General features: G+C 52.3%; 1 protein-coding gene and 1 long non-coding RNA gene across 6 annotated transcripts in view; one reads left to right on the forward strand and one right to left on the reverse strand.

Annotated features, from left to right (window-relative positions):
* The window catches only part of LOC146776299 (carbohydrate sulfotransferase 5-like), a 28,742-nt gene that overhangs the window by 8,725 nt on the left and 2,032 nt on the right, over positions 1-17,985 (reverse strand). The window contains exon 1 of one of the 4 annotated variants that reach the window (XM_085640118.1): positions 4,513-4,590. The exons of 1 other annotated variant lie outside the window; for it this stretch is intronic. In XM_085640118.1, the coding sequence (XP_085496244.1) occupies positions 4,513-4,541 (29 nt within the window). In that variant the 5' untranslated portion in view covers positions 4,542-4,590. Of the gene's footprint in view, positions 1-1,184; positions 2,208-3,719; positions 4,424-4,512; positions 4,591-17,985 lie in introns of those variants that run through there. 2 more of the 4 variants (XM_085640119.1, XM_085640117.1) reach the window with 2 other exon arrangements.
* Positions 1-17,985, forward strand: part of LOC146776300 (uncharacterized) — a 122,514-nt gene that overhangs the window by 8,716 nt on the left and 95,813 nt on the right. Inside the window, exon 1 of one of the 2 annotated variants that reach the window (XR_014972413.1) lies at positions 3,973-4,110. The exons of the other annotated variant lie outside the window; for it this stretch is intronic. This is a non-coding gene — a long non-coding RNA (uncharacterized LOC146776300). Of the gene's footprint in view, positions 1-3,972; positions 4,111-17,985 lie in introns of those variants that run through there. 2 annotated transcript variants of the gene reach the window in all.

The raw sequence follows: 17,985 nt of genomic DNA on the forward strand, positions 1-17,985 counted from the left end.
AGAAGATGCCGTCCAAAATATGACCAGCCCTGTGGGTGGGGGTAGTAACCAGTTGTTGGAAGTTCAGGGTGTTCATATCTGATATCAATGTGTGGGTATCGCTATCAGATAATTTCTCAAGATGAAAGTTCATATCACCCATCAGTGTGAAAGAGTCTTCCATCGCCAATACTTCAAGTATTGAACCAAGATTGGCAAGGAAGCCAGTTCGAGCACCTGGGGGTCGATATATAAGTATTCCTTTAAAATGAGATGACGGAGTGAGCTTAAGGTCAAATTGGAGGGCTTCGAAAAGGCTAGAAGGCATGGATGATATTCTCACATTGATATGATCCCGGGCTATAATGGTTAGCCCGCCCCCCCGCTTTCCGACACGATCTTGCCGGTAGGCTAGGTAGGCTGGAGGGGCGGCAATTGCCATGTCTGGGTCAGATGCCTCGTCCATCCATGTCTCTGTTATAAAGAGACAGTCTAGGTTATTATCCAGGATGAGGTCAGATACTTCTTGCCGATGTTTAACTAGAGAACGAGCATTTATAAGTGCAATTGAAAAGTATGCTTGTAGGAGTGTGTTGGTTAGTTGTTGTGTTGTTACTATAATTGGCAGCATACCAGGGGTGATGTGAGGTGCAAACTTCAGTGGCCTCCTGACGAGAGCACTGGCACTTATTTTGTTTTACAAATTAAGCACTGTCTCTAACCCATATACTCTTTCTGCTCCAGAGCTCTCACTCCTTCCTCCGTATCTCCTCAGTGGCGGCCAACTCCACATCCAAAGCCACAGCTGCCTATCTAACCCCTCCCCCTGAGCCTCTACACCGGTCACCTCTTATCACCCACACCTGCTTCTCTTTTCCCTCTAAAGCTCCTCTGCAAGCAGTCTTCCCCAACCCATCAAACCCCATCAACCCTGCCCCGCTTCTCGACCCAACCCTATACCTGTCCCTGCCAAATCTGCCCCTCTTCTCCACCCACCCCTATGCCTCGCCATGTCATGTGACTGTGCCAGAAGTGCCCCTCTGCCCCTGTCCAAAAACCTCTCTTGCAAGTCCCTGATATCCATCCCTTCACACCTGCTCCCATGCACTGCCTGGTAAAACCTCCCGTATATGCTGTGGTAGCCACAGCATCCTGGCTGTCAGCCTCTCGCCCACCCTTGTCTTTTGTACATGGCTAGAACTCACCTGCAGTAGCACAGCACAGTTGTCGATCGTTTCTCGAGATTGCCTATTTTCATTATTTCATAAGGAGATGTTATCTCGTGGACTTTCCTCTCACTTTCCAAACTTTTCTTCGTCAGAACCAGGAGTGAATTTGCGGTGCAGCCCTTCCCATAAACGGACAATAGACTCCCAGAACCTGTAGTCAATGGCAGCCTGTAGTCCAGAAACCCAGGCAAACACCCAGCCTTCAGCCACTCCTTGGGAAAGTAAATCTGTGAGCGCAGGGGCTCTCCAGACCAGACATACATGTGTAGCTCTTAGAAACAGACAATCATCTCAGTTCCGTCTCAGAGCCCCAGAATTTGCTGTGACTTGGTGGTTCTTACTCTTGGCGCTGAAGCCCTGGGTTCCTGCAGGTGCTCTGGTAAAGCAGCCCAGGGCGAAAGAGCTCTTGAAAGCAGCGGCTTTTTCTTATGACTCTACCTTGAACCCAGTAGTTGTTGGAATCAGCACTCCATTTTTGGTAATGCTCAGTTCTGAATGTATGTCACCCAGTTGCAGCAGTTAATATCTGGTGAGGGTCAGTCTTGAACTCAGGTTCTCTCTCAACTTGCTGATGCTCAATCCAGAAATCCTGGGGGTCTCACTCAAAGAAGTACATCTCTGGTGATGGTCAGTCTTGGACTCAGGGTCACACACCCAGCAATTGATCTCTGGTGATGCTCAGTCCCGAACTCTTCGGCTGTCAGTCCTAGGAGTTAATCACTGGTGACGCTCAGTCCTGAACTGGCGTTCTCTTAGATGAAGCAAGTGTGGTATGCTCAGATCTGAACCGAAAGATGTCAGCCTTAGCAGTTAATCTCTGGTTTGAATGACTCTGATGTCCAGCAGAAAGGCCGGGTTGGTTCAAACATGTTCTCCCAGGATTGGTGACCCGTTCTATCCATTCATTTGTTTAAAGAGCTTGTTGCTTGAAACAAAACACATCATCTATCACCGGGCGTGCTGCTCACTGACCCAGGCTTCGCATAATGCACCCACTGGGCACAATGCTGGCACACCCTGAGCACATAGAGCTAGAGACGGAGCTGGCACCAGCTGCCTGTCCCAGGCCAAGGACTGCCAGACAGGAAGCGGGCCACTGCCAACCTTCACTAAAGGGCTGGCCACAGAACACACAGGGGAACTTGGGAACCCCTGCAAGAGCCAGAAAAACATGAGGGTCCTATAGGGTGAATGAGCAGAGATATTATGAGCCCTTCCCACCACTTCATAGAAATGTTATTTTTAGAGGGCCCGCCACTGGTGCCGCTGGGAATACCAAGGCTGCCTAGTTTTTGTTTCACTACCTGCCCCTTTCTTTTACCACGCTACACGTGGTGTCACTTTAGCTCACTCTTGCAGGTTCTTGTTCATCCCAGCTTTCTCCCCTTGGCACACCTTTCTGTTCTTCCTTTCTCACTTTTCTGCCTTTCTGCCTCTTGCTCTGGGTCGCAGTCTGATGATGAAAAATAAGCCTGTTTCCCAAATATTAGTGTGAGTGCCTACCACCTGCAACCACCTGCACAACTTAAGCACTGACACCCTCCCACCTGCAGAACGCAGCACACATAGAAAGAGCAAAAACAGAGAGAAATAAAAACATTTCTCCTCGTTGTGCCAATCTAACGCCTGCTTTTGCATGGCATTAGTTTTGGGAGCTGCCTCAGATTTACACATCCTTAAAATCTGGGGCAGCATCAAAAAACAATGGGTGTTGTGGTGGAACGCCCTCAGCAACTCCCACTGAACACCCCTTTCAAGCAGAAAAATGCACAAAAGGGTACCATATTTAGAAAGCGGCGTTAAGCCACGTAAAGTGGCTTAAAGCCACTTTGAAAATATGATGCAGGTCACTGCGCCACCAGAGCATCGAAAAAAGTGATGTTCCGGTGGCACAATCCCCTTGTAAATATGCCCCTAAGTGTATTAGGTCAATTATCCATAAAACACTATAAAAACACCTGCACAGTATAATATTGACTTAAAACCCGCCAGCCCCTCCCACGAACATGGCGCCCTACTGAACCAATATAGGGATTTAAGATTAATAGTTTGCCCCCATTTTAAATTGCATGTCAGTAGTACCCCCAGCAGAGCTGGTATTTGCTCATACAGCGCCCTAGGCAAAACACAATTTGGTACCCCTCCTTTCATTCGCCATCTTGAATTGCCATTGTGTTGGAAAACTTGGAAGGGTATATGGAAGGTGAGGGGACAAAGTGAAAGGATACAAACACAATTCATAGCAATAGTTAAATCACTTTTCTTTGGAGCCAGGCTGGAGAGGGACTGTTTGTTGTTCTGGCGCCCTGGGCGTGGGGCCAGCTTGCCATTCTAAAGGCCCCCAGTCCCTCCTAGAGGGGGGTGGGCCTGTTTGCTTGGGTGGTCCGGTCCGGTATGAAAACATTTGATAGGGATACTTCCTAGCTCCCTTCTAGGTTGTCCAATTCTTACAAAGTCGTGGTTATGACATTTGCATAAACTATTCATCAAATAACTGAACACCTACTTTACCTCAATTCGGAGTTTCCACTTGAAGATGAAAAGTGCTTACAGCCAATTCATATCATTTGACAGCAGAAAAAGACACCTTGGCTCGTGCAGTCTGCAAATTTACCCTGCATGCTCTTTTCTGCGCGGGCTTCCTGGTGTCCGACATTACCCTTGCGCCCCCGGGCCTGTTTCCACTCTTTCTGTGCACAGTTCACCTCTCCTCCTTCTTCAGAAAGGTTGATGCTCCCGACGGGGAACAGTCCTTTCCCGCCTCACTCAGCCCGCCGGTGCCAGCGAGTCACTCCCTGGCCCTCTATCTCGAGCCGTTCTCACCGCCTAGCCCCCTCCTGCACGCGCAGAACAGATGAATGAAGCGTCAGGCCTCCTTGCCGCTCGCGCACACGCAGAACAGGTGAGTGATGGGTCAGGCCTCCCTTGCCGCTTGCGCACACGCAGAACAGAGGGGTGAAGCGTCAGGCCTCCCTTCAGGCTCGTGCACACGCAGAACAGGTGAGTGGTGCGTCAGGCCTCCCTTGCCGCTCGCGCACACTCAAGCCTCAAAATGGCGCAGTGACGCGGAGTCTTTCAGGTGAGGCCCAAAATGCGCGATTTGTTGCCAGCTTGTGGGTCTCGAGCTCGCAGGAGAATCGTGGCAGAAGTCACCCCACCCACCCCCAACCCATGTCCCCACCTAATAGGATATTCACACCACCGACTCTGTTTGCAAAGGCATTCGTTGTTCACATTACAGGACAGCAGGACATCGGCTTTTCCTTGTCGGCTGTAAATGATTACCTGAGTGAAATCTGCTTACCTTCCTATACTGTATGTTGTGTGGTCCATGGAACAGCTGTTACACAGCAGACCTTGTCTGGCTGTAAACCATTGTGGGAAAGGTGTTCCTTCCTCCCTTTGACAAATATGTTCTCTTTTGTTGCATGCTATTGCCCAACATCTGTTGTCTCTGTTGGCGATCCTTCCAGGCACCACTCCGTCCGATTAGCCATTCATAATATGCATACATATTTCGCAATATTTGCGTATCTTTCCTCATTCAGTTTTATTTAATGCTGCCTGTGTTTATCAATCCAAACTTCTAAAGCTGTCCTGTCTGGCGGCTCTCCAGGCCTTCCCAATAATGTTTAGGGGTTAAATAACAGGCATAAACAGGCACACCTCTCATACCTGGGCACCTGGGCTGCTTGCACTGTTCGCACACTCGATCCATTACAAAAACCCACTCCCATAGTTCAAAGATACGGAACAGCGACTAGGATGTTGGATATTCACAGCCAAGGTAAATAAAAGGGTGACGTTCAAGGGCTTCTCAGCTAATTCAAGTATAAGGCAAATATGCTGTGCTTCAAATGACACAAAACATCTCTAGATGCCTGCAGTAATTGCTGGGACTGTAGCATATTAGTGTTAGTGACTTTTGAACTATCCATGACTGGTAAGAGTGCTTTTTTTATAAGCTGAAAGATGTGATGCCTAAATGAGGTAGTGAGGGCCCCTTCGTGAGTGTACTGTGCCTGGGTAGTGCTTGCCCTTGAAATAATATGGCTGTCCATGTATAAATGCCACACTGTAGGAAGTGGGGGTGCATATACAGGGGGGCACTATATGAGCCCCCTCCCGCATGCACCCCCGGCCCAAATCAGGCAGGCGGGGAGCTGTTAGGGCCCCCTTTGTTGCCTTTTGTCCACCCTTTTCATGGCGAGATCACCGTCCTGAAAAGGGTGACGAAAATGCAACTTCTAATATGCTTGGCGGTGCCGGCAGCGGCACCGCCAGCATATTACAGCCACTTGCAGACCCCCAGCCCATCGGGATACTTGATCCCGGCGGTGCAGGCAGTCGCGTGGCGGTCCGACCACCGCAGTGAGAATGCCGCTGACCAAGGCACCCACAGGGGGCCACTAGAGAGGTCGGCGCTCTAGTGTCGCCTGGCCACCCTTTGGGGGGCAGGGACTCCGGTTGGAGTCCCCCCTACTTCCTGCCTGGTCGTGACGCGAAGGGCGTCACTTCCTGGGCGTCTTGGTCCTGGGGGAGGGTATATATCCCTCCCCCACCATGGTGGCGACCTCTTTGTTCACAGTGCATGCCGTCGAGCTGTTGGTTCGGGATGCGCCGAGGTCGGGTGGTCTCACGTCTGAGGTGAGTTCGGCCTTATCCCCTCCCAGGCACCCCCCCTCACGGTCCCACCTCGTCTGGTTATACCCAAGTGGGACCCCCGCCTCAGTTATGCTTCCCCTGGTCTGGCCACCGCAGGGTGTTCGCCGTTAGCTATGGGGAACTGTGGCGAGGTCTCGGGACGGGGTCAGGGTTGGGGAGGGAGCCCGGATGGGCCACATGCATCCTCGGCGTCTACCAACCAGTTCCTGCATCGATCAGCTCCCTGGTCACTGCCTCTCCTGGGTTGCGTCTCCTCCGGCTGCCCCCACACCGTGCAGGATGTAGGGGGGGCCTAGGGCACGTCCTTTTTGGTGCCCTCCCCACCTTTTCCCACAGCGGGGTCGCCCGCGGGTTTCTCTGGGCGGTACCGTGTCATTGAGGTCCCGGTCGCTGCTGCGGGAAGCACATTCAGGGGCTGGCAGCATTCCTTGGGGTTGGTTTGCGCTGAGTGCATGTGCACTCGCGGCGCTAACCGCGCCTTCAGCCAAGCTTGCCCCCTACCTCCTTTACCATCCGGGAGCTTGGTGAGCCCAGTTTTTCCTAGTGTGAGTCTGGGCTTATCGCTTAACGCCCTCCGTTTTACTCCGGCGCTCCTCCTCGCCAGTCAGGGCGATTGGAGCCGAGCGCCGCGGCACGGATAAAGCCATGCCCGGTAGTACATACAAATTGATGAGGCCGTCCACGATACGCCCCCCCCCCTTTGTTCTCAGCAAATGTCCCTTTAAATGCACGATTTAATGAACGCATAAATTGGCCTGCTTCTCCCGGTATGGATGGCAGGTAGTTTTGTGAGTGTCACTTATCACCTTTGTGCACATTCAGGCTTCCGGTCCTTACCGGGTCCTCGGCTGAGGTCACATTGCTTCAGTAGCGGTCGTCGGAACAGAAGCTTGACACACGTCCGGGGCTGGTATTATTTGCGCGGTGCGGGAGACAACTGGACAACTTGTGTGCATATGTGGTCTCGAGGCATTCTTTGAAATTCAAAGCGCTGGCACGCCGGGGGCTTTTAGCCGGGGCAGCTAAGGTGCCTAGTCCAGGAAAAGGACACTGCACGATTGGCGGTCCAAGCACGATTCATGGCCGCCAATTGAGTTGTTTGCTAGAGTAAAGGTAGGACATGGTTAAGCGCATAAAGAGAGGCTCCTCTCTCTTGACGCTCTTGGCGGTCCCAGCATGCGGGTAGGTAGTCTCCAGCACTATGCCCCACAGTGTGGTCAATTGCACATCGCTGCCTGGGTACTGGAGGGCGATGACGACCACGCTTTGCATGTCATGTCCCCCTCCATGGTCGGGGCAGAGGGGGGCTGCAGACCGGGAGGGTCGCTGTCCCTCTGCGTGTAAGGTTTCAGCCGCCCCGCAGGGAGTCCCTTCTCCAGCCACAAGCTTTTGCTGGGGCATTTGGCAGCGCCCCCTCCTTTCCACTAAAGGTCCAAAGGTCCGCATTGCTCTCCTTCTGCTGGATTGCTGTATGGATAGTTGTTCACTTTGGGGAGCGAGTTGGTGCGGTTATGGCCGCAGCTTCTGCACTTTGCGGCTCCCACTAAGGGGTTGTGACAGCCAGCCTAGTTCGAACCCCACCGATCAGTGGCTGCACGCCAGCAAGGCCTTTGCGCTGCCCAGGATTGCATCTCTCACATGTAGCTCGCTGCAGGAGGGTCTGTGCGCCACAAGTTGAATACTCCTTTGGCTTCCAGGCGCTAGATTGTATTGTGCTGACTGTTCGGGGAGCATAGATATCCCCTTTCCTCCACCTCTTTCAGGTTGGTCCGGAGCGTTAATCAGCATTACTGTAAAAGAAGCCCATAGGCTTCTGTGCTCCACTCGATGGAACCTACCACCAGTGAGAGGTTGACGAGAGGGTGTAGAAGCTGAAGCTCTGTCTCTGTGTGGAGAAAATTGTGGCACCATCGTGGGGACCTCTTCATGCCTAAGTGGGGCAGGCGGTAATTAGGATAGGCGCCCTGCTGCATGTGTTTAGTAGGGTGAAGCCCCCAAGGTTACTAAAGCATATGCGCCAGTCTCACCTTTCCAAATGGATGCACTTTCTATATACAATGCACCAAAGCCATAAGTGCTGCTCATTATCATATGCAACTACAAGCATTGACAAAGCCAATAGAAGGGCTTGTGGAGGTGCAGTGCTCCTTTGGTAACATATGTTGGGATGCATTAACAATGCGGCAAATATCAGGCAACGGTAAAGCACTGCCTGCTTCAGGACGCGTGGGGGTCTCTGACCAATTGGTTTAAGATTTAGGCTAGGTCGGAATTAGGGCCAGCATAGCGGCAGAACTGATGGGGAATTCCTTAGGGACCAATGGCCAGCTGTTTAAGCGCAGAAACCCTCCTGGCGGCAGGCCATGTGTCCAACCTCTCTGGAAGCGGGGCCCTCGCAGTGAGGTAGCTCCCATCTCCTAGTCACGGCCAGGTCCTATGGGCTTCCAGCCATGACCATTGGCACTAGTTGGGCAAATGTTAAGTTTAAAAGGGGCATAGGTTGGGTGTGTGCAGTTTAAACAGCTCAGGAGTTGACAGAACTTGGGATACGCTTTGAATTTGGGCACCATGACACCAGGTTAGTCAGGGCCAACTGGCTGGTTGGTTGACTTAGGCAGGCGTAGACTTAGTACGGTTCTTGCCCAGCCCGTCCCTCCAGAATTGAAGCGTTACCTGAGGTATTCCAGGCCTATCCCTGAAATGGTACAGGATAATTGTTCGGCTCTAGGAAACTGGGATCTTACGCCCGGGTTCTGTCTTCCTCTGCTGTCGGCTACCAGCAACTTGGCCTAATTTATACTTTCCATGGCTGCCCCGATGCTTTGCAGCGCCTGAGGCTCTAGGTTTATGTTGAATCTGTTTATACGCTTTCATGTAAGCAAGGAGCCCACCGCGGGACAGCTATTTTGCGCATTCAGCCCACTTGAGGGCATCGCTACACTGTTCCCGAGCTTTTATTGCCGACATAGGAGTATCACAAGTTGTTCTACATTCAGGATTGCTCAAAGTCAAGTGATTATTAATGTTATACACACATCCCAAATGGTATTCAAACCAATCTAGTTGGTGTGTCATCGTACAAGGGGATAATGATGTTCTTGCAGGTCTCGTAGGCTGAGGATTTTGGGACCGCGTTTGCGCACTGTTTCACGCAAACTCAATGGTAATTTTGGTGCCTCTGGTGGTGCACGCTCCCACTAGGCAAGAGCTCACATTCTGCCATTGTCTTCAAGGTATCTCGATGAGCTGAAGGTTCATGCAATGCTCTCAGCATGCATTTCACATGTTCTCCTCGGAAGAACTTGACTTGTTTATACACTTGCGAATAAGCACAGTGTCAATTGTATAAGTTTGAACATTGTTATCGAGCACTGCGTGTTGCACCAGTTGATATATAGGTACTGTTTTACAGGTTTGTATAGTGCAGGGAGTCAATTGTATCAATTTGCACTTTGTTGGGGAACACGATGCGCATGACTCATTACATGCCATGCACTTGTTTCGCAAGAATGCAAGTTTGCACGGTGCCAACTAGTGTAACTTATCACACGCGAGGTGGAGTAAGTGCAGAAGTTGAAGTCCCCAGAGCACGGAGGGTCGAGCATGCTATGTGGGGAGCCAGAGGGGTCAGTGTTCTATTACATCTAGTCTGGGAAACACAGATTCATCAACTCCCCGCGCCATGGCTGGTCGAGGCGGGGATAATGTGGCCCCTGTGAACAAAGGGCAAGTTACAGGTCGCTTTAGTTAACACGCTCTCTAGCCAGGGCAGCAGGCGGGTTGCGGCAAGTGTCAGCGAACAAGGGTGCTGAGGTGCAAGAAGTTTGGTAAACTCTGCTTTAGTGTACAAATGGTAACAAGGTATTACAGACCATTTGGCATCCCCGTTATTCAAGAAAGGGCAGGTATCTGCACATATTGTTCCCTCACGAGTCCTGCAGACTGGTCTGGCCCCTGGGTTATCCTGCTAGAGATGGAACCAGAGATTAGAAGGGAACATCTTTTTCGACCTGTGCCATGAATAGGTTGATAGTCAACACTGGGGTAGACTTAACGGGAAGGGCATGGTTATCACTGAGCTTATCCCAAAGTTGGGGGCAAACTGAGTTGGAGCGGTAGACTAAAGTCATCATGAAGCTTTAAGCATTCCCTCCATCTAAGTAAGGGCGGTTAGCGATACATAAGGAACAGCGTGGGGGTAGCAAATACCGGATTTCAACATAATAGCAAAATTAGGTTATTGCCCAACAAGCACTATACACACCGAAACTTAAGACTAACCATAAGATAGGTTGGACATCCCTTCCCTTCTACTTGCACATCGTGTCAAAAAGTAGCTGGGGCAAAGCATTGGGGACTATTGTAAGTACATTTGGCATTCCCTTTCAGGGTGCACGAAGGTGGTTTTCGAATATGTATTCCTGGTCTTATGGCGGTGTAGGGCCATTCCCTTTAGAGATATGTCCATGGCGGGAGGTGTTTTATTGCAAGCTGCTACTGGGTTATTCCCTCTTCACCGTCAACAGCTACAAACATAGCCAGCATGACGCAGCCTGGGATGTCTGGGGGGGCAAACACGTCAGATTAAACCAGATAACAAAAATTCTTGTAAGAAGGAGGGATAAATGACAAGTACACGGGGGTTCCCTTGCTTAATGTCACATATTCCATGGCGGGAGGTGACAAAGAGGGGACGGGCATTGGGCCTTACAGCTGTGTGGAGCCAGGCGCATGTAGAGGTATGCCCAGGTGTGATTGGGGTGCTTCTTTGGGTTCTCGTGGCCAATGCGGTTTGTGGGATCTCCTAGCAGAGCCGCTGAAGGTGTAATGCAGCGAAACAGTGAATTAGGGGTCTGGAATCATGAGACTTCAGATAGCTGGGACAGGGAGTAAGGCGGGATGGATAACTTCTTCTACCTGCATTGGCACATCTTGCCTGGAGGGATTGTCAAAGGGATTGCATTTCAGCCGGGCATGTTAGCACCCATCCACACCTAGCTGATCGTTTAAGGTCATCCAGGGCCACATTTACACAGCCCAGTATGAGGCTCTTGTGGGTCAGTGCCATGAATTACTAAATCCCAAGGGGCAGCAAGGGAAGGCAGGGCTCTTTCGAAATCTGGCACCAGAACACAAGTCAGCCAGGGGCAACAAATATGTTGGGTAACTTGTGTAGGCAGGGTGAGCTGTATCCAATAATAGGCACAAGGCATATATTGTTTCAAACCACAATTGACACCATTAAGGTGTTCACAAGGGTTTAGCAATCTAAGGAGGTTGTGCTATCCTCTGGTCAAAGGGGCAAAGCAAGGGCACCCCAGCACCAAGGGTAGGTGACATGTTCCTGCAGTTAAGCTCAAAAGCCCCGCACGGTCAGCTGCACCAGCCACTCTGGGTGTGGACGCTGTCTACCAACATAGCGTGCTGCTGTTTCAATAAAGGGGAAATCAGGGTGGCGAGCACAAAAGGCTACTATGCAGTACGAACATTTGGCACGTCCAGTGTTCAACAAAAAGGTAAATCTTCGGAGCGGGGAATTTTCCCCCGCCGGGACAGATCAGGGTAGGCGGGGTGAACCCAGGTGAAAATTGTGTGCTTCTCAAGGTTCTCATGACCAATACGGTTTGTGGTAGCACACCAAGCTGATTGTTTAAGGTCATGCTGTGCCGCATTTACACAGCCCAGTAGGAGCACTACAGCTGGGTGGAGCCAGGCCCATTTAGAGGTACGCCTGGGGGGAAATGCTGTGCTCCCTAAGGTTCCCATGACCCAGGCGGTGCGTGGCATCTCCTGCATCAAATGTTAGGCACCATATTACAGACAGTGCGCCCTGTATTGAATCAGACAGATTCTCCATGCGGGTATGCCTTGGGGTCTCCACCAGAGGGAGCTGAGCGGGCGAAATTCCCAGCAGGGATAAGAGTTGCAGGGCAAGTGCTGGAGGGCAGCCTTGCTCATTGTCACAGTACGCCTAGTTATGGGCATTCCTGTGCGCCTTCATTTGGCAAGCACAGGGACTGTTCAAAGGTTAAGTATAATCCTTCTTGCCATAATAGCCAAAGTAGGCAGGCGGGTGGGGGAGTGGTCACCTAGCAAGTGGGCTGCTATCCCTTAGACGGGCACGCAGGTGTTCAGGCACACTCGGTGCTAGAAGGATGGCAGCTAGGTGAGATCAGCAAATAGATGGGGCATTGTGAGCCTGGGTGTCGGCATCCACCCCGCCCAGAGTTGACTCGGGGCTGAGGCAAGTGATGCAGTGGAACTTTCCCGCATGGGGGTGAATAGTTCTTGGCACAACTTCTCAGGCCTAACAGGCCTTTTGTTTCATCAGACACTATCTGACCTAGGCTAGCGTCTAGGGCTTTGGGATATAGATGGGGCCATCTATAACTAGTAGGGATGGTTCTCTTTCATCTAGATTTGCAGGAAGCTTCAGACAGGAGAGCTTGCAGGCAAGACCATAGCTGTCGTGGGGGGCCCTGGCGGTGACGGGGGCCACCTCCAGACATGTGGCGGAGTTACAGGGTGCTCTGGAAGCAGGCCGGTACCAAGGGTACCTCTGCGCGGCACCATAGGGGGTGCCAGAGCCAAATTCGAGGAGCCTCATGGGAGGGCCCTTGAAACCGTGTCGGTGCCCCGCTAGTCCTTTGGGCGGTTGTGGGCCTGAATAACCGGGGGGTTTGCTATGCGACGCTCCGCCCTGAAAGGGGCGTGAGTAAGACGGTACCAACGGTCACGTGATCTGAGAAGAGGATCACTAGTAAGGGCAGCACATGCGGGGTTCGCCTCGGTGCTGCCTGGCTCATCAGGCGGGCAGGCGGCCCAATTGGTTGCCTGTCCTTGGATCGCCTGTAAGATAACCCACCTATTACATAACGGTGTATGTAATAAACCTGCAGCAATTTTACCCAAACAAATATCTGTGTTGTGTGTTTATTCTTGGGAAATGTATATATTGTTGGAGGGGTGTAAAAGGATGCCAATGACGATACTATACTGTGGGCAGTCCCACAGGGTGGCAGTAGTTGGATCGCCACCACAGGTTCGGCCGAACTCGTAATTTGGCCCGAAGCCTGTCAGCAAAGTTCTCAGGTTTCCCAGTTTCATTCCTGAGCCGATGATCCAGACCAGGTATTTGCATTCTGGGACTTGAAGTTTTCTTTTAAAATCACATTATAAATACAGGACTACAAGTGCCAGAATGCACAGCAAATACTTGGGCTAGATAAACAAATTTTCACGAACCTGAGAAACTTGAAAGCTGTTTAAACAGTAAAAAAACAGATAATAACCCCACTCTGAAAGTTAACTCGTTTAATTGATTATGAGAGGAAGCTGCTACTCCTGGCTCGCCCTTGGGCGCCTCGGCGCTGTCTCTGTTGCTCCTCGTTTCAGTGACCAAGAAGGCAGCAACTGAAAGCGAAGGCGATTGTGATTCTCCTATTAGCTTTCTGTAGTTTCTATCCCTAGACCCTCAGCAGCAACTAGAAGGCTTTTGATGGGCAAAGTGTAGGGCACAGCAAGTACACTGCGCTGTCAATGAAGGTCAAATGGTACACAATGCCACTTCTACTATCCCAACATTTTAGTGAAACAACATCCATTAGTCCCCTACAAAGCAAGGATGGCAGCTATGATGCCAGCCGACCAGTCAATAGTAACGTTTCTCGGCTACTGAGGCAGTCGCTGGCTAAATAGCAGAGATTATGTACTATGTCGCAAGACCTTGACTTCGGTCATAGGCCTGCACTCTCCCCGACAGCTCTTGCTCTTCGTCGCTGCCCCTGCTCTGGGTGTTCGAGGCTGCTGCCTCTGAGTATTGCATTCTGATTGCGTTTCTCTGGTTAATTCTGTTCTTGCTTAATTGTGTTTTGTATTGCGTTTTTCTGGCTAATTCAGATTGCGTTTTTCTGGCTAATTCTGTTCTTGCTTAATTGTGTTTTGTATTGCGTTTTTCTGACTAATTCGGATTGCATTTTTCTGGCTAATTCTGTTCTTGCTTAATTGTGTTTTTTATTGCCTCACTGCATCTGTCTTCACTTTCTGTCATCTTCAATTGATCATTTTCCTCTGAGTATTGTGCTTGCCCCTTCGCGCTTTCTCCCTCTCCCATACCCGCCACTGCTGTCCTGGCCCCTCCCCTCTACCAGCGCCCGTTTTCCCGCCTCTCAGCTGAGCCTCCCTCCCCTCCCCTATTTAAGGCAGATCGTTGCGCGGTCGCGTCAAGGGCACGTCTAAGGCAAGCCCGTCTGTGCGCGACCGCGACCAGCGTCGGGACCCCTGGTTCTCCGAGGCCTCACCGCTACGGCTCAACCACCCTCCACGCACTCAACCCGGGAAGACACACTGACTACGTATGATCCTCTCCAAACACCACCCAAGGACAATTCTCGTGCAGAGCCTGCCGCAGCTCCTTCACCTCCGACATTACCCCCACTACCGCCGAAGGCCCGCTTGATGCACGCACCACCGACACCCTGACGTGCATCCTCATCAACGTGCGCTCCCTCCACCGACACGCCGTAGAGATCTGGGACCTGATGGACACAATCTCGCCCGACGTCGCCTTCTTCACCGAAACCTGGACCAACTCCATATCGCGACTGCCATCCCCGACGGCTACAAGATCCAGAGAAAGAACCACCCCCACTGCCCAGGAGGAGGACTCGCCATCGCTCACAAGACACCCCCCTCTGCCTCTCCACATTCAAGAACAAGCGACCCCCACTCCAACACAGAACACCTCAACTTCCAGATCCAGACCAGCCCCAGGACCACGCTACGGGGCACCCTCATCTACAGACTGCCGGGACCTCGCACCCAGTCCGCAACCACCATAGTCGAGCTCGCCGCACCCCACGCAATCATCTCCATGGACTACATTCTACTCGGGGACCTGAATTTCCACCTCGACATCCTCAATGGCCCTGACACCACCGCTCTCCTCGAAAACCTCGCCAACCTCGGACTGAAGCAGCTGGTCAACACGCCCACGCACAGAGCTGGACACACTCTCGACCCTACCTTTGCGGGAGGAACAAACATCCGGTTCAGCCACACCACCCAACCCCCCTGGACTGACCACCACTGCATCCATTTCACCTTCAACACCACCACCGCACCCAAGCCTCCACCGCGCCCACCACAAAGAAACTGGAGCAAAGTCACAGAAGATCTCCTCCTCACCACCCTCCTCCAAGACCCCCCCAGCACCACAACCGACACTAACTCCGCAGCCACAGAACTTCACCGCTGGACCTCTCCGCCGCCTTCGACACCGTCTGCCACCGCACACTACGCGCATGCCTCCACACCATAGGGATCCGAGACAAAGCTCTGGAATGGACCACCTCCTTCCTCTCCGGCAGAACCCAGAGCATCCGCCTCCCCATTCCGATCCGAAGCCTCCAAGATCATCTGCGGCATGCCCCAGGGATCTTCCCTCAGCCCAACACTGTTCAACATTTACATGGCCCCACTCGCACACGTCGCCCGACAGCACGACCTCAACATAATCTCCTACGCCGACGACACTCAACTGATCCTCTCCCTCACCAAGGACCCCATCACCGCCAAAGCCAACGACCACGAAGGAATGAAGGCCGCCGCCGACTGGATGAAGATCAGCCGACTGAAGCTGAACACGGACATAACGGAGGTCCTCATCCTCGGCTCCACCCTTCAGTCTGGGACGACTCCTGGTGGGCGACGGCACTGGGGGCAGCCCCGACAGCCAGCGACCACGCACACAACCTGGGAATCATCCTCGACTCAACACTCTCCATGACCAAGCAAGTCAATGCCGTCTCCTCTTCCTGCTTCAACACCCTATGCATGCTCCGCAAGATCTACAGGTGGATCCCGACAGATACAAGAAGAACAGTCACCCAGGCCCTCGTCAGCAGCAGACTCGACTACGGAAACGCCCTCTACGCGGGAGCCCCGACCAAGCTCATCAATCGACTGCAACGCATCCAAAACGCCTTGGCACGACTGATCCTCGACATACCATGCCACGGCCACATCACCCCCCACCTGAGAAACCTGCACTGGCTGCCCGTCAACAAGAGGATATCCTTCAAGCTCCTCATCCACGCACACAAGGCACTCCACAAGACCAGCCCAGCCTACCTCAACAGACGACTTTCCTTCTACATCCCCAACCGCAATCTCCGCTCCACCGACCTCGCACTCGCCACCGTCCCGCGCATCCGAAGAACAACAACCGGCGGGAGATCCTTCTCCCACCTCGCCGCCAAGACCTGGAACACCCTCCCACTGAGCCTACGACAGACCCAAGACCTGCTGACCTTCAGGAGGCTACTCAAGACTGGGCTGTTCGATCAGTAGCGCCCCCCACTCCCAGCGCCTTGAGACCCTCACGGGTATGTAGTGCGCTCTACAAATGTTTGATTGATTGATTAATTGGATCTCCCACTGCGTCGATAAACTCGCACCCCTCCGATACCCCGCCAAACATCGTCCGCAGAAGGCCACCTGGTTCACCACTGAGCTACAGGAAGCCAGACGCGCTTACAGACGCCTAGAGAAATCCTGGCGAAACCAGAAAACGACGGAAGCACTGAACAACAACAGGAGCGCCCTGAAGGAATATCACGAGCGTATAAGGGACACCAAACAGACCTTCATAAGAGACAAAGTCCAGAACAACGCTACCAATGCCAAGGAACTGTTCAACGTCATACAGCAGTTCACGAAACCCCCCAGCGAAGTCACGGACGTCACACCTTCCCAGCAACTCTGCGACAAACTCAGCTCATACTTCCACCTGAAGATCAAGGCCCTCTACAACAACTTCAACGGACCTACGCCTGACAACACTTCCCCCCCCCAACGCGGCCGATAGGCCAACCATCATGACCTGGAATCCCGCTACCGTCAAACAGACCTCAACCACCATGCAGAAAACCCACTCAGGAGCCCCCACGGACCCCTGCCCACTGCACATATTCCACAGAGCCGCTGCCGCCATCGCACCCGAACTGGGATGGACCATCAACGCCTCCCTCATGTCCGACATCTTCCCAGATAACGGGAAACAGGCGGAGGTTAAACTCCTCCTTAAGAAACCCACGGCCGACCCAACGGACCTGAAAAACTACTGGCCCATCTTTCTTCTCCCTTTTGTGGCAAAAGTCACAGAGTGACTCGTGAACGCCCAGCTGACCACCTTCATCGAACATAACTCCATCCTAGACACCTCCCAGTCTGGATTCCGCAGCAACCACAGCACCGAGACTGCTCTCCTCGCCGCCACTGACGACATCTGCTTGCTACGCGACCAGGGACACACCGCGGCCCTCATTCTCCTAGACCTCTCCGCAGCCTTCGACACCATTTCTCATCGCACCCTTGCAGCCAGACTTCACGACGCAGGGATACAAGGAACCAGTATACTAGACTACAGCAACGCCCTGTACGCCGGAATCAACAAAACCCTACTACACAGACTCCAGACCATTCAGAACGCCGCTGCCAGACTCGTCCTTGGAACGCCACTTCACGAACACATGACCCAACACCTGCGAGACCTCCACTGGCTCCCCGTCGAGAAAAGGGTCACCTTCAAACTCCTCACCCACGCCTACAAATCCCTCTACAACATCGGACCCAAATACCTCAACGAGAGAGTATCCTTCCATGTACCCAAGAGGAACCTCCGCTCTACCGACCTCGCACTGGCAGAGATCCTCCGCAGAAACAGAACGGGTGTGAGAGCTTTCTCCTACATAGCAGCCAAGACCTGAAATGAGCTCCCCGTGAACATCAGACGCTCGCCAACCCTGCACACCTTCAGGAAGGACCTCAAGACCTGGCTCTTCAACTGATCCGGAGCGCCCTCCCCCTCCCAACCCAGCACCTTGAGACCCTCATGGGTGAATAGTGCGCTTTATAAACTCCTGATTGATTGATTGATATGTGCGTGGTGGTGGCCTAAAAATACACTTTCCAAAGCAGGTATAGTTAGGCAAATATATATTGTCCCAAATGTATAATAATCTTCTGCCTTGAATTGAAAGTGTTCTTTTAGTTTTCTTCCTTTCCTGAGTATCAACCCCTTTTTTTTACCCCAAAATTTACATCAGACTTA

Source organism: Triturus cristatus, chromosome 12, assembly GCF_964204655.1.
Source record: "Triturus cristatus chromosome 12, aTriCri1.1, whole genome shotgun sequence".
NCBI classification, from domain to species: domain Eukaryota; kingdom Metazoa; phylum Chordata; class Amphibia; order Caudata; family Salamandridae; genus Triturus; species Triturus cristatus.